General features: G+C 31.3%; 1 protein-coding gene across 2 annotated transcripts in view; it reads left to right on the top strand.

The window, feature by feature from the left end:
* LOC106464205 (transcription initiation factor TFIID subunit 4-like) overlaps positions 1-16,604 on the top strand; it is a 64,335-nt gene that overhangs the window by 23,018 nt on the left and 24,713 nt on the right. For both annotated transcript variants that reach the window (XM_022391909.1, XM_013924334.2), the window contains exons 8-12: positions 7,993-8,115; positions 8,318-8,434; positions 8,949-9,103; positions 11,569-11,741; positions 14,690-14,820. In XM_022391909.1, coding sequence (XP_022247617.1) covers positions 7,993-8,115; positions 8,318-8,434; positions 8,949-9,103; positions 11,569-11,741; positions 14,690-14,820 — 699 coding nt within the window. The remainder of the gene's footprint in view (positions 1-7,992; positions 8,116-8,317; positions 8,435-8,948; positions 9,104-11,568; positions 11,742-14,689; positions 14,821-16,604) is intronic.

The raw sequence follows: 16,604 nt of genomic DNA, 5'->3' as shown, positions 1-16,604 counted from the left end.
ATTATAGTAATGCACTTAACAATTTTTATGTAATTAAATAATGCACCAAAGAATATAGATTAATAACATGCAAAAAGTAGACAAATTGCCTATCAAAATTTTCCTGGCTTTCTAACTATGCAACAAGAGCCGTTACAAATTCATCCAAGCTAGTCATTAACTTTCCCACTGGAACAAATCTTGAACTGTGAGTGAAATTGACAATATTCTGTCACAATACAATGTTATACAATACGTCATTTGATAGATGAAAACCTTGACTTTCTGTTGGTTATAGGTGATATATAATGAAATGTAAGAGAGAGCTATCAACAAATTGTGAAAAGAGAATGTGGCAGGAGGGGTCTAATTCTTTATTTGATAGCTCTGAGATTAAACAAAATTGAAGGCTATAAAAATTATGGTATGTTTGAGCAATAACAATTTTATAGAGAATATTTTACGTTTAATTTTATACATTTTCGAGGGGTGATGGATAAAATAGGGATGATGACATGCTAAGACAAAATGTGTCATATGGGTCACATTAGTGGAAATTCAGGATTTTTAAAAATATTTCCTTTTAGAATTAGGAACTTAAAACTTATATACTACTATTATTAATGGATTATTAGCTGAGATTTTATGCTATTCTAATTGGTATAACATAAACAAAAAGTAGTTTAATAAAATTTGAATGTAAGACACTAAAAACCTTGTGTCATGGGTAGTAAAGGGTACCCAGGGTGATAGGGTTAAGGAAAATGTTAACTTTTTAATTAAGTGTTTTTACTAAAAATTTGTCTGTAAATATATGGAATCAGAGTGTTGACTGCTCTTGAGTGCAAAGTGATTTTCATGTTATACTTACAAATATTTTTCTTCATGTGAAAACTTTCTAATTTCATTTGCATAATCTCTAAAACCTCCTAAATAAATATCAAACGTTTTGTTTTCAGAAAAACTATATATTGTTTGTTCTTTTCTATACCATAACTCTACATGGTCTCAGTTGATTTGACTAACCTTGTAACCACTTTTCCTGGCTTTCTAACTGTGCAATAAGAGCCTAAAAATTCAGCTAATCTCGTTGATATGATTCACATGAGAATGATCTTGAAACTGAATGATGAAATAGACTATGCCCTGTGCAGACAAGAATGTAATATAATATGTCATTGAAGAGATTAAAACTTTGGCTTTCTATTAGTTATAAATAATATAGTACAAAATGTCAGAGAGAGAACTATTGGCAATTTCTGAAAAAGGGGATGTGATGAATGGGTGAGGCAAGAGGGGTCTGAAATTCTATTTTATGGCTGTAACTAAAGATGTTTGAAGGCTATAAAAAATTATACTTTTTGTTAGTAATATCTAAATTATAATGAGTAACTTGCATTAAATTCTGTACTTCTTGCAGGGGTGGTAAATACATTAGAGAAGAGGGAAAACCTAGAAAACAAATGTCACAATTCTCATACTATAAAATTAAGAACTTAAAACTTTTATATTAAAATTTGATTTGTTAACTACATTCTAGTCCCCCCAGTGGCACAGCAGTATGTCTGCCGACTTACAACGCTAGAATCCGGGCTTTGATACCCATGGTGGGCAGAGCACAGATAGCCCATTGTGTAGCTCTGTGCTTAATTACAAAGAAACAGACTACATTCTGATGCCAAGTTTATTCATATACATTGATAATTAAGTAGTTTATTTAAATTTTAAGTGTAAGTCTGCAAAAGGTTGTGACGTGCACTTTGACCTACTCATTGTGAAAGGGTTAAAGAAGTCCTTTCAGGGTTTGCACATGCAATGAAATGTCTGGAAAGTCATGAAATTTTGTAAACAAATTTTTCAGCATTGGAAATCCTTGTTTTTATCAAGATATTATGGAAAATTCCTTGAAAGCCTAATTCCATCACTTGCTCATTTCCCATTTTCATTGAATACAAGCCATGCCATTGTGTTTATCTCAGTTTCATTAAAATTTATGTCTATAAAATGTGATCATAAAGTGAGAAATATGCTTACTTGGCAACATTGAATCAGTAACGGGCTTTGAACTATGTACTTCTGTCTGCATGGGAACAGGTGTCATGTGATTATAGTTAAGAGTTGTAGTGTTAGTATAAAATTAGCTCAATATTCATTTGGTAAAAAATCTAAAATCCAAAAATTGTTGATAGGATGAAGAATGTTTCAAAATTTTCCTAATTCCATCTTCAGCACTCAAGAATAATATATGATGTTTTTAGCCTAAGTACTTCATCAGTTATTCGTAAAATTTTACAATTAAAAAGAGTAAGATTCCTAAGAGTTTTTAATTAAAAAGTGAGAGAGAGAGAGAGAAAGACAAATCTAAATGCAAATAATTTAATACAATGAGTGTCATAAATCTTCTAATCACTGTGCATGAAATAGTCTCATATTTACCATTAAAGACAGTCTGTCAGTTTATACGATTTGATCATCCATCACTGTAGTGATTGGTCCAGGCTAGGATATTTTTAGTGACATTTTGTGCCCCATTACTAAATATGTCAAGGCTTTTCTGCTCTTAAGAGACAATCAGGACTATAAATACAGTGTTGTGATGTATGTTATTAATATTTGTCTTATTTGTTCTTATTTTCTTTTCATGTCTGAAATGAATGAAAATTATTAAAAACTGGATTATGATTTTATTTGTAATTATCACACCCCATGGTACCTGATACACATGACAGCATCTGTGACAACAAATAGAATTATTCAGAACAATTATTGTTTTATACATTGTTTAAACATGGGTATGTGGGTTATTGTACAAGAAAACTGAAAGGCTGACCACCATGTTGAAATATAAAGGTTTTATTGAACCAAAAGGTTTTGAATTCTCTGAAAATGTCTGTATTTCTAGGTGGGATTGCAACAGGAAACTGAATTTTTTTTATAAATAATGCAAAGTAATTGTGTGTGGAATTATAAGATATAAAAGATTCTTAATGTGTGCAACATTATGAGAGTGTTCTGTGTAACAATATGAGTGGGAATATTTGCTTTGTTAGCATGGTAGCATGCGGTGAATCAGCAGCCAATCAGGTAAAACTTGACTTGTTCTCCTCTAGGCAGATTGAAATAATATGTTCAATAAATATTATTTGGTTCGGTTATATATTAGATGAGTTTTTAGGTTTGACTAAAGCACTGTATTGTGGAGAAATACTCGAGACTATCACTCGTTATTAAATTGAAGTTGGGATAAGTTCAAATATACCTAGGGACCTGTAAATGATGAATTTGTTAGTACTTTGTTCAATAATTTGTGGTCATCAAGAATTTCTTTTCATGGCCTGTTTTACAGTCTATTGTTTTGCATTTCACTGTGTGTTATTGCTGAAATGTTTTGTACAGCTATTGCTGCAATTTTATATAAATGTTATCTGATTTTGCTGAATTTCCTGTTCTGTTAAAACCAGTAAATTACGTCCTCGAAAATGACATTTTGGTCCTGGAATTGTTTTTCCTTTAGCCTGTTCAAACCTTGTCCTTCCTGAAAAAAGAAGTCTTACCAGTAAAATATTTATGTATACGTGTTGTCCTGTTACCAGAACAATTACATTATGTAAACAAACTGATGTTTTGAACATGAATTAGAGGAATACACTTATAAAAAGTTTTAATGATCTTGAGCTGGATTTTCCGGAATAAAAACATTATGAAATAAGCTAATTTTTGATCCATTAGTTGAAACCACAGGCCAAGGCATGTCATGTTTTTGTTATGAAAAGCTCACTTCTACTTGATGAGCACACGGGAATGGGAAGCAACTGCCTGTTGTAGTAAAAATACAAGTGTAGAGGACAGTGTTTTGAATGTCTTTTGAAATGTCATCCTCTACACTTCTACAACAGATAGTTACAAACCATTCTGATGTAATGATCATGAATACTCTGCATAAACATCTTATCAAAGAATACTACTTGTTGAGGATGTATGAATAGAAGAAACAGTTATTAGAGGAAAACAGAAATGATATAATTGTAGATTGTTTTAGGATCCCAGTCATGCAGAGCATTGATTTAATTATCTCATAAAACTCATCCTTTCTTATTATAAATATTAGAAACGTGAGCTAATTTAATTTTGATTTAACTTAATTAGCTCCTAAATCTCACCCTTTCTTATTATAAATACTTCAAACATGAGCTAAGGTAACTAGTTAATTTTAATAGTTTGGTATTTCTGTTAAAAAATTATCTAACAATACTGTATTTTCTATAGACGTAGCTAGTTAGAAGTGTGTAGTATGTGCTAGAATACTTTCATTTGTATTATTATTTGGCATGAACATACTTCGCAAGATACATAACTGAAACGTAAAGTTTTATTGTACATTTATAATAACAATGTTTTATCTTTGTACAACAAAGAAAGGTTATTTTGTTTTTATCTGTTTTCTTTCAGTTAAATTATTCTCACAAAATCTGTTATCAATAACTCCTGCAATAGCCTTTGCAGGAGTTGTTGATCCTGTGAGTCAAATATAAGTGAGTGTGCATTTGGTGTTCTTGTTAATAACTGGCCAGTATTGTTTCATGTCCTGTACAAGACAGAATATCACTCGATCAAATTTTGTGTGTGTATAAAAAACATTATGTTAAAGAATGAAAATTTAAACATATAATCTCGGTGATCATAATACCTATAAGATGTTTTAACAAAATATATGTAAGGTTATATATAATAACACAGTTATATAACATAAAGCATTCAGCAATTACAATAAAACAGTTTTTTATCTTTCATTTGGACTGTTATGTAGCAGAATATTATTGGATTCATCATTCGATAAAACTTGAACAACCTGTATTTCTTGTTGAGGTCTTTATAATAAACTGTTAGTTGTAACAATATTGTATATCCCTCCCGTATGACACAACAACTGTAAAATAATCAAACAACTATTTTGAAACTTACCAGATGTTTTGTATATGCAACAAAGCTATATTAAAACATTGCAACTTATAGAAAAGAAGTATTATTTATATTGAAACAACTAATTAGTTTCCATCTTGAGTTATGTTTTCTTTCTCAAAAGTCTTAAGTTTACTAGCACCTTTTGTAATATTTGTAAGTATACTTCTAAGATCATTGTTTTTAAATATTTTTATTTGAATTTGATTGTAATCTGTATGCTTGTAAAAGTGTTTATTGATGTATTGTACTTATCTTCACGCAGAAAATATGTAGAAAATAAATCTTTTGAGACGTTCCTTTTTTATGAAGAGTAATTTGTGATGATTTTCTAATTTAAAAAAATGTAATAACATTAACACCCAAGACATATTGAACTATAATGTAAATACAAATTGTTGTAACTTTTCACATTATTATATTTTATGTGAAAGAAGTACCTATAGCAAATTGAAAAAAAAAAAAACTTTTTTGAAACATGATATATTTTTATAATATATTCAGAGTTGTGTTTCAAAAGATGTATGAAACTATTTCTGAATTCAAACTTTGTATTTCAAAAGATGTATGAAACTATTTCTGAATTCAGACTGTGTATCGAAAGATGAATGAAACTAGTTATGAATTCAGACTGTTTTGAAAGATGTATGAAACTAGTTTTGAATTCAGACTGTTTCAAGATGCATGAAATTAGTTCTGAATTCAGACTGTTTCAAAAGATGCATGAAATTATTTCTGAATTCAGGCTGTTTCAAAAGATGTATGAAACTAGTTCTGAATTCAGACTGTGTTTCAGAAGATGTATGAAACTAGTTCTGAATTCATACTGTGTTTCAAAAGATGAATGAAACTAGTTCTGAATTCAGATTTTGTTTTCAGTAAAAAGAAAAGTTTAAAAAAGAAACTACACTACTTGATGTTTGATCACATAGATAAGAAATCAATATTTTTATTGTAAAGCTCTGCTCATTTTGAGGTTCATATCTATCTTAAGTAATTAAAGTTTCACATGTATCCATATTAGGAAAAATCTGTTACCTTGCTTTTTTTTATTATAAATTTTCAGAATAGATATAGAAAAAAATGATTTATATTAATTACTATAATATATACATACATAAAAAATGATACTGTATTCAAATTACATTTATTACTATACAACATTGCATTAATTTGGCTATCGATCGGGTTTCAATACTTGTTAGAAATGAATAAAGATCCTATAACCCGAGCGCTTTCGAAAGGTGGAACTTTCTTCTTTAGGAGCAATACTTGTGGTAGGCATAGCACAGATAGCCCAATGTGTAGCTTTGTGGTTAACTACAAACAAACAAAAGCATTAATTTTGGGTTTCCATTGCCATAATGTATCCTATGTGTAGCTGGACAATTAGCTCATTTATACATTACCTATGATATCAGTTACATTGATTATTGACATGTAAAATAATCAACTTATCAAAATTAGTGTTTCTGATTATTACTTAATCATATATTCTAAGTATTCAAATAATCAAAATATTGGTAATATGATTCTCATAATTATGTTTGACTGATTCCAGGTTATTCAGCATAACCAGTTAATGTCATAACTCACAAAAATAATCAACTAATAGAAATTAATGTTTCCAATTATCAATATTTTTAATTCCAACTATCCAAGTCTGAGAATAATCAATTAGTTGAAAGTAAATAATCACCAAATTCCACTACTTGTCCATCTCTAATCCTACCTGACTTGGCTTAACATTGTAATGACTACCATAACCATAATTCTGTTAATGTAATCATTTGATTGAGATGCCAGTCATAATAAGTTTCATGTAGAAAGCACATTTTAAAAGCATTGTATATGATGTACTTATAAAGAGGACAAATAGTGACATAATATAACTACTAGGTAAATGCATAGATATGCTTGTCATTTACATTGTAAACTGAAGCTTGTACAATTTTTAAACAGTGCAGAGTTATTTTATGTTCTTTTAGATATAATTGGAGTTTTGAAACTGCTATTATTTTTGACAATGTAGATTATGAAATGTAATATGTTAGAGGTATTTGAGCAAAAAAAAAAGGTTTTAGTATGTAAAGAAATTTACAAACCTCTACATTTTAGTGATTGTTTCATTGATACTAAAGAAAGGTTAAATGTTGACATATCACACAAACCTACACAAAAGGTAACAAGTCAGAGAAGGTTTAACTACTTCAGTTTCCATTGATTTTTTAGGGTTAGGAATTACAACTTTGGAGCTCTAATTTGAGTTAGAGGTCACATGAATACCTTGAATGCATGGGTATCCAAACATTTAGTATGTTTAAGGCAGAAGTTTACCCTTATTAGATTTAGGAATAGCTATCAAATTTGTCATCTTTTGTCTGGCTTGCAGTTTCAATCTATTTGATGCTATACTGTCTGTTTTTCTTAGAGACCTTTTCTATTTGCATAGACTCCACTGTTATTTATACCACTATTTGAATTCATGACAATCTTTGAGCCTACTGGAGCATGGTCTTGATCATTTTCTGAGTGAGTCATTGGCATTGCTCTGAAAATGGCACTACATCTAAAGCTTTCATTTCATACTTGTTGAGAGGTCTGTCATCTCTGGGGAATGTGCCAGCATTCAAAACTTTGTCAAGAGATAAGACAAAAAAATGTATAAACAATATGAACAGTGATAATTTTTTGTGTACATGTGGATTTTTTTGCATAATATATTCACAGTTTTGCATTAAATGACCATTGTGGGATGAAGTATTGCAGCATAGATAGAATCCTTAATTTGGTTTCTGAGCATGGCCCTGTTAACCAAAAAAAAAAAAAGAAAAGAGAAAAAAAACATACTGTCTGACAAGAGTAACCTGAACTTTGTATGTGTTGAATATCTGCCTTCCCCTCTAGTCTATCACTTCAAAATTAGGGATTTTTAATGCAGATCACTCTTATGTTGGTTTGCATGAAATCAAAGAAACTTATTCCGATGGTGATAAAATATTTAAAGCAGCATTTTTGTAATTAGAGTTTTTTTGTTTCTGTAACTGTCTACAGAAAAGCCTTCCTCATCTTCGTCATTCCTTGATGACAGGAGAGTCAAGCATTGATGGAATTCGTCCTCCTCCGGCCACAGCATTTATTCTTCCATCAACAACTGCAACCATTGCACGAAATCAAGTAGGAAAATAAATAACTGTTGGATTTTTCTTACTTCGTGAGAGTTAAAATGAAATATTAAGATAGTTTATGTCTATGCTAGCTTTTTTCTACTTTTTAAGTAAATGTAAGAAGACTGATGTAAACATTTAAAATCCTAAGTGTGTATTAGTAGATGTTGGAATACTGTGTTATTGTATGTCTGTTCATGGAATATTGAAAGGTCATGAACAAGACTCTTGTGAACCAGCCTTCAGCACAAATAAGGGTTGTGACCCAGGGGCCACTTAGTACACAGTTGACTCAACCAGCTGGTATAATTCAGAAAAGACTTTCAACAGTAAGTTGTTGTTTTTCTCTATCTTTCTTGTATATCTTAGGTGTTACATGTTAGCTAAAGTTATTATGCTTAGTCTGTTGATATTATATGGAAAATAATTTTGATCTTGATCAAATTTCTTCTACATCTATTACTACATTATGATTTTGTTCCCACTGCAACTCTAGAATTGTGAAAATTAAGCTAGTAAACAGACTGAAAGATTTCTTCTTTTTAATAGAATGGACTGTTAAAAGTTATTAAATTTCATTCTGTGGCAACTTTTATGAAGGTTTTGTTTGAATGACAATGCTAATGTGTAATTGGAATATTTTACAACTCTGGCTTAAATTTGAGTTCTGTTCCTATTAAGTATAAAAGATTTTCTTAGGTTGTTGATGAAGATGCTGAAGCTCAGGATAAAGATTTTTTTTCCTTATGATAAAAATACAGCTAGATTCTTCTGGAATCTAGTAAATGTTTTTATAAGTAGTTCAGTGGTAAAAGAAATAACAATGATGATAATTTTCTGTAGGATGCTGGGGCCAGAGTTAAGAGCCTTCTTGTGTCCACCAACTTGAACAAACCATCAGGAAGTCCTGTTGTCTTATCCACTGCTACTGTTCAGTCAAAAGCAGGTTCTCAGGCGAGAAATCTGCCAAAAGACAAGAAAGCTGTAGCAGCTGTGAGGTAGTAATAAGTTATAATCTGCCGTTAACTCTTTATAGTTGTTGGAATTCTTTTTAAATTCGGTGTTATATTTATTATGGAACAAAACCACTAGAGGAGTTATCAGGCTAATATTCCATTCAGTACTATTGATAATAATGTAACCTTCAAACTTTAAGCATGCATTACAAAAGTTGAACCCCTACTTTCAATCATGAAGTGACTTGAGATTTCTAACCAAAAAAGCTACATGATAAAAATCTATTTATAATTTAATGAATTGGCTTTTAATAATGGTAATTTGTGATTTGTTTTTAAAAATGTATTTCACTGAACACTTATTTACCATTAGTACAAAGTGAGAAATCAAAGTAATAAAGTTTTGTTAACCTTGTCAGTTATTCACCTATAAATGCTTGTAGAAGACCTTCCTTGATTGTAGATTATAAATATGAACCAGTAAATGTTGGGGCAGATAAATACAGTGAACATTTGAAAACAAATTTTTCGTATGCTGATGTTTAGATGAAAACATGAGAAGAAACTGTATAATTATGGATTTTCTGGTCTCAAAAATATTCCTAAAAAGTGAAGTTACTTAATGGTGTAAAATTCAAGATGTTTTCAGACTAAAAGCTTTTAAGTTTGAAAAATTTAACTGAACTCAAAATTGCATGGGTAGTTTTTTGGGAAAGCTTCTTCAGTTTATTGAGTATTAGTTTGTAGGGAAATTGTATATTGTAATCTTAACAAACTGTGACAGTGAAGTTATTCTCTCAGTTTTATATATTGATTTTTTAAATATTTATTGAAAATACTTAAATATTTTTTATTTATTGTCATCATACGAAATATTGAACTTGATAGAATACTTTCATTTCTGTTTATGTAAAATTATATACATTATAACTTTTAAGAATAAAGCTAAGTTTATCGTTATGTTATAAATTTAGTTTCTATATAGACAAATTTTAGTCATTATATGACTAAAAAAAGTGTTTGTCTATGGGAGAACTTCTTAACATTTCTTAGTTTTAGTTTTTCTTGTTATTTTTCTTTGTAACTTGAATTTTTATTTAGAACAAAGTATCAACATCAGAATAAACCATTTTTTTCAAATACAAGTTTTCCATTATTTGCTCATCAATTCATAATTATTGGACCAAAGAGATGTACTGAAATCCCCTTATTTTTCCTTTCCAGTATAATTGTTTGACCAAAACTTATTAAATAGTATCTAATGTATCAAGTTTCTTTTAAAAAAAAATATCATTTTTTAAGTATTTATATAATTTTTTATGTTTATGTTTTTTATGTTGTGAAAGAACATTAAAGATACTACTTCCTTTAAACATAGAATTTCAAAATGATGTTAACATTTCATTTTTGAGGCTAGGTATTATGATTTTTGCTAAAAATATTCTTTGTCAAGATCAAGAGTTATACTTTCTTTTCAATAAATAAAAAGCTATTTGTCTGTGTTCTTTGAATACAGTAAACTTAACAATATTACTCAATAAATAAGGGTTTGAACCATTTGTATATTTTGCCATCACATACCTTATTTCCTAAATCTCGGTTTAATTGATGTCTTTTCATAGAAAAACATTTCTGTAGCTTTAAACAAATATTACTTAACACATAAATAGTTTCAAGAATGAAAAGAATTTCAAAAGAAACTACAAAAAAGTTTCCAGTTTTTTGGTGGTTTCTTCCTAAGACTTCTAAACTTTCCATTAGATTCTTTTGTTCGTCTCTGCAAAAGTTCAGTTTCTTGGGAAAACATAAACTGCTTTACAGTTACTTGTATAATTTGTAATTTACTATATCTAGTGGTATCTAATTATTTGCTCAGCAATTGTCACATTTGAGTTTCATTAGTAATTCTTCATCTCGTATGTTGTGGCATCATAAAAGGATGGCAACAAAGGGCAACCACTAATAGAGAAGGAAAATCATGTGGAAAACTATATATAAATCATTATATTTTCAAGATCATAATGTTTTAACAAAAATAAACGTGCATTTGGGATGGGTAGAAAATTTTGTCAACCATTATCTATTCTAAAGTACACATGTTTCATTTTTGTATGTTGTGTTACTTTAACTAGATATTCTGTCCCAAGTAATCATTTTTTTAAAGTATTACACACCTTAAGTGCACATATATGACATCTGTGCATGTCAGAAACTAAAACCAACAAACACCTTATTATTTTAATTTGATGATTAATCAGGGCTTGTAGGGGATATTACTAGTGGCTAACAATGTGCTCCGCTCTAGTTTAAACAATACTTTGGTTTCATAGAGTGTTAGATAGTTATGGATTTCTTAGTTACATGAAGGAATTGTTTTCTAATTAATATAGTAGCATTATTAATGTAAAATATGTTGTTCACTGTTGCCACTGAAATATCTTGTTTATATTCTGTTGTTTTTTTTTACCCCAGAAGTGTTGGTGCATGTTTGGTTTTTCTTACTGTAGTCAAGAAGATGATGATTTCAATGATGTTGCTGCTATGGGTGGTGTAAATTTAGTAGAAGAAAGTCAGAGGATTCTTGCGTCAAATTCTGAGATGGTGGGAACAGAAATAAGGTCATGCAAAGATTCAAATTTTTTGTTCACTGGACCATTAGAAAGGCGAATTAAACAAATTGGTAAGAATTTTCTACTCACTTATATCACTTATTGATAATGATTTTATATGAAATGTTTGTATTGAAAGTGTTTTAAATCCAGCAGAAATATGGTACTAATTATAAAAAGTAAAATTACTTGATTTTTTTTATTTCAAAGCTACACCAACATTTTAAACCAAGAACAGTTTTGAAGGGCTGAAATTGAATGCATTTGATCCACAATGTATGTGTATGTACAGCACTTTTAACTGACAATTTCATAAGTAAATGTTAGCAAAAAGAATACGAAAAGTGTATAAGTTATTAGAACCAATTACTAAGAGAAATTTTACACCTTATCCATTTTATCCACCTTTTAAATCAGTAATGTTTGTTCTATCTTGATTCCAGCACCCTCAATACTCTGCAATTACACTCACTGTCTTTTGACCACTTTTTTTCATGGCCCATGATTCTGAACTGTAAATCACCATAGTGACTGCAGTTGTTTTTAGCAGTCAAACTTTGAGTGCAGTAGTTATCTTTCTCTTTCAGATCTTGACCATATCTTGAACTACCTTCCGAGCAGTGCACATCTACACTTGGCTTTTTACCAAACCAAGATATTCAAATGTGAACATTTTTCCATATTTTAACTGTTGACCGTAAGACACTTGTGTGTCATCTCTTCTGTCTTTATCATTTACCATTATCTTGGTCTTGGTGTTCAGCAAGAGTCCCCCAGTATCTGCTCACTTCTTTTAACAGATCCAGCATCTCTTCCCTGTTGCTACACATGTGTTGTAGCATATTCATACTGCAAGTTAGTAACATGCTTCCTCCAAACTTAACACAAAAACATTACACATCCCTGTCTAATATCTCTTTTTATACTGAATAATTAAGTATCTCCTTTGCTCGTATGCACAGATGACTCTTGAATTTGATACAGCTAGCTTATCAGGTCGATAATGTGAGCTGGAAATTCCATATCTTTCATCATTTTCCCATAAATTGTGACTAGATGCGGTCAAAACAATTTGCATAATGGATGATACAGTGGTATTCTGTATCCTTTGAACTTTTTCATAATGTTCTGGATATAATCAATCTCTTTTTCTAGTTCCCCTTCCCTTGCAGAAGTCTGCCTGCTGTTCAGTTATCTTCTTCATCTTGAATTAATTCTTCTATTAATGATCTTCAGTAGTACCTTGCTGGTATGACTTATTAAGACTAATTGTGCAGTGGTCTTTCAAGTTGCCCTTATATAGTTATGCAATAAAAATAGCTTGGCAACTGTCTCTGGGCCATAGTTCTTTTTCCAAAATTTTCAGGCACAGTTATCACATGATGACAATGCCCTCTTTTAGCCATCCTTCCACAGCATTCTAGGAATCATAAGTGCCAAGTGCCTTTCCATTTCTCTGGTGGTTAATTGCATGCCACACTTTACTCTTCATTGGTGGCAGCTCATTCTTTATTCTACTTGTACTGTATCCACTGCTGTTTGGTTCCTGGAGTTTGCACTTATACAACTCCAAACAATATTCAGCCCATTTGACTTTGATGATATTACTTCCGACAAGTGTTGTGCTGTTCTTGGCAATGGTGTCAGACCTGCACAAGATCTTTCATAAATCCAAATACTTTCTTCATGGCAGAACTGGGTTGTTTGATCTCTTCATGCCTCCTTTCTGCAAAGTCATTCTGGTCTACTCTAACTGTTCTTATGACCTTTCTTTTAAGGAGCTGTCATTCATCTCTTTTCCCTTTGTTGTCTGTCTCTCATCTGCCCAGTTCATTGTAGCCTGTGATATCCATGGCTGCTTGCTTTGCTTTTTCCCTGTTACGTGTCTCTTGAGTAGCAGACAAAATAGATTTCTTTATTTCTTCTCACAATTCATTCAGCATTTGCTCTTTATCCACATTCCTGAGTAGCAGTTCAAACTAGCTTTTCATGCTAACGGTGAATAACATATTGTATGATATTGGTAGTGCTACATTCATCTTTTCCATCAATTTGAGATTTAGGCAAATAACTCTTAGCTTGAAGCTTACTAGCAAAATTTACTTTTAATCTTCTATGAATGCTGAGCAACAGTAATCTCTTATTTCCTTTCCATCAAAATGTAGTCAGTTGGGTTTCTAGATGTATCATTTGTGCTCATCCATGTCTGTCACCTATGCAGATGCTGCTAAACTTTGTATTGCCCATGATTAAATAATTAGATTTACAAAAAATCTCCGACCCTCTCACCATGCTTATTCTGGACACGAAGTCCATGCCTTTAGATGATTTTTGGCTTGGTGTTATATCACCCTGTTGTTGCATTTCAGTCTCTTATGACAATGAACAAATCTCTATTAGAGATATTATCTAAGGTACCTTCAGCTTCTTCACAGAATACTTCAATAACATCATCAGTTGTAGTTAACATTAGAACATAGACCTAAATGTGATATTGAAAGGATGACCATGAAGCTAAATTATAATGAATCTTTCATTACCATAAGGCTGAACCCCATGAAAGTTACATCTTTATTGATGATGATACTAATGCCATACTCTCTCTCTCTTACCACCATTTTTTTCTTGGCAAAGTTATTATGTATATATCTATTCTAGTGACCTGCCCTGCTCTAGTCATCATATTTCTGACATTTGTTCTTTGTCATAAGTAAAATTGTTTACATTGTTCTAAGGAATGTGTAGTCATAAGTCGCTTTATCTGGTTGAAGACATAATTTGTATCTTAAAACATTCTGATTCGAAAATAAGCATCTTTTGGACAAATTTGTTATTGTGTTTATTAGTATTTGCAGTTGGGATTTAGTTTTTCATCTAGCTTTATAATTGTGCATGTTCCTATTATGATTTTTTTAAAATGATAAATTGGTTTACTAAATTATAATTACTAAAAATTAAAAGATATTAATAGTGCACCAGGAACTAGAAAATCAGTTTTGAATGTTGTTGTTTTTTCTAGCTGCTCACCATGGTCTGAATGAGGTATCACCAGATGTTGTAGCCCTTGTATCCCATGGAACAGAAGAAAGAATTAAAAACCTGGTTGAAAGGCTTGGTATCATAGCAGAACATCGTTTAGAAAATGTAAAAGTATGTTTGAAGTTGTATGAGATTTTCTGTATATATCCACATCTTGCAAACTTGTTATGTGATAGCTTTCCTTTGGATCTAGATTACTTAAGTAACAACTACACAATGTTTTGTATATTATTTAATTAGGAGAACTTTGTTCTGTGATATCGATAATGTTGAGACACCATTATTTTTGAACACTAGTATTGTAGCAAAAAGTAAATCCATTTGATATGTTATCAGACATTGCACTTATTCCAAATTAAAAGTTCTAAAAATATATATTGGTTTATCTCTATATCATGGACAAAGAAAATTGTGCCTGCTTACCTACCAAGTAACTGAATGTACAGTTTCTCAGATGTAATTACCGTGTTGAAGAAGGTATCATTAGAAATATAATTTTACCTTTATATCATTGGAAGTTAAATTTAAAATATCTGATTTAGTTTCATTACCAGTTTGAAACTACAAGCAAGTAAATTCTGAATGGAACAAAAATTTCAAAGAAAATCAATCTGTTACAAGTGATGTTTTTTCCTTATGTCATATGAAATATTCTACTACATAGATATTTTGACAACTACAAACTATACATTCCTTTCAAAACTATAGGAACTATAGGGGATATTCCTGAGACTTTAGAATCCTGTGTGGAATCTGTGAGGCAGCAGTCAACCCTTTCATCTTTGGTTGATCATTTGTCTCATTCTGAGCCTAGACAATTCCCTATTACTAATTCTTGTTCATCTCTTTCCAAGCCTTATGGTGGTATTTTATATCAATCACCAAGGCGGCACCTGTTCTCGTTCCCTTTGTGGTTGAATCTTGGATTTCCTTTTTTGGGCCCACACACTCAGTATTTGTCTCCTTGTTTGTCATGTTCTGGGTGTATTCAACCTTGTCATGGATTGTCTTTCACGACTGGACAAAATATATCCAACGGAGTGGTCTCTCGATCCTTACATTTTCCAGTGGTTATGCCTTCGATGGTGTACTCCTTACCTGTATGTATTTGCGACATCTCTCAATACCAGTTTACCTCTGTTTTGGTCTCTGGTTCCTTATCCACTTGCATTGGTTGTTGATGCATTCAACTAGGATTGGACCAACAAATACCTTTATGTGTATCCTTGCATCCATCTCCTTCCCAGAGTGATTTCAATCATCCACACCACTCTGTAATAAGTCCTCTGATTGCTCCTTACTGGCTGGCACATCTCTTCATTGTCAACTTCAGTCATCAGCATTTCATCCAGCCCTTCCTACCCTCTGTCCTTATGCATGGTTTTTATCCAGTCCTTGGTGAGAAGATCCAGATTGTCACAGTGAGTCATTTCATTTTTAGCATGTTCCATTAGGCCTTCCTCTATGGATGTTTATCAGTGTATGCGGAACATTTTCCACCATTGGTTTTTGGGTTTTCACCTGCTTGACCCACTGTTATTTCCTTACTTGGCTGTTTGATCAGGAGACTTTTTAACTCCTTGATCGTAGGTTATTGGGCTGCCTTATCCCACATTTTCCTTTTTCCCATAAAGTTTTTTACCTCTCCTATCCTCTCATTGTTGTTGCATTTCTTCCAGATTAGTCGACCTCCTAAGTGTGTGGTCCTTCCAGATTAGGATGTCAGTGTGGGTTTTCACTGCCTTACTTTACCTCCATTTGAACCTCTGTCCTCATGTTCGATTTTTCACTTATCCTTTAAGACTTATTTCCTTATCCTCTTGACCTATGGACATTGTTGGTTGGATTTATTTGCCATCAATGTTTTATGTACCCTGTATCATTTCACATATGTT

This window comes from Limulus polyphemus, unplaced genomic scaffold (assembly GCF_000517525.1).
Source record: "Limulus polyphemus unplaced genomic scaffold, Limulus_polyphemus-2.1.2 Scaffold1587, whole genome shotgun sequence".
Taxonomy (NCBI): domain Eukaryota; kingdom Metazoa; phylum Arthropoda; class Merostomata; order Xiphosura; family Limulidae; genus Limulus; species Limulus polyphemus.
The sequence above is the reverse complement of the archived record's forward strand: the minus strand, read 5'-3'. Positions and strand labels throughout refer to the sequence as shown.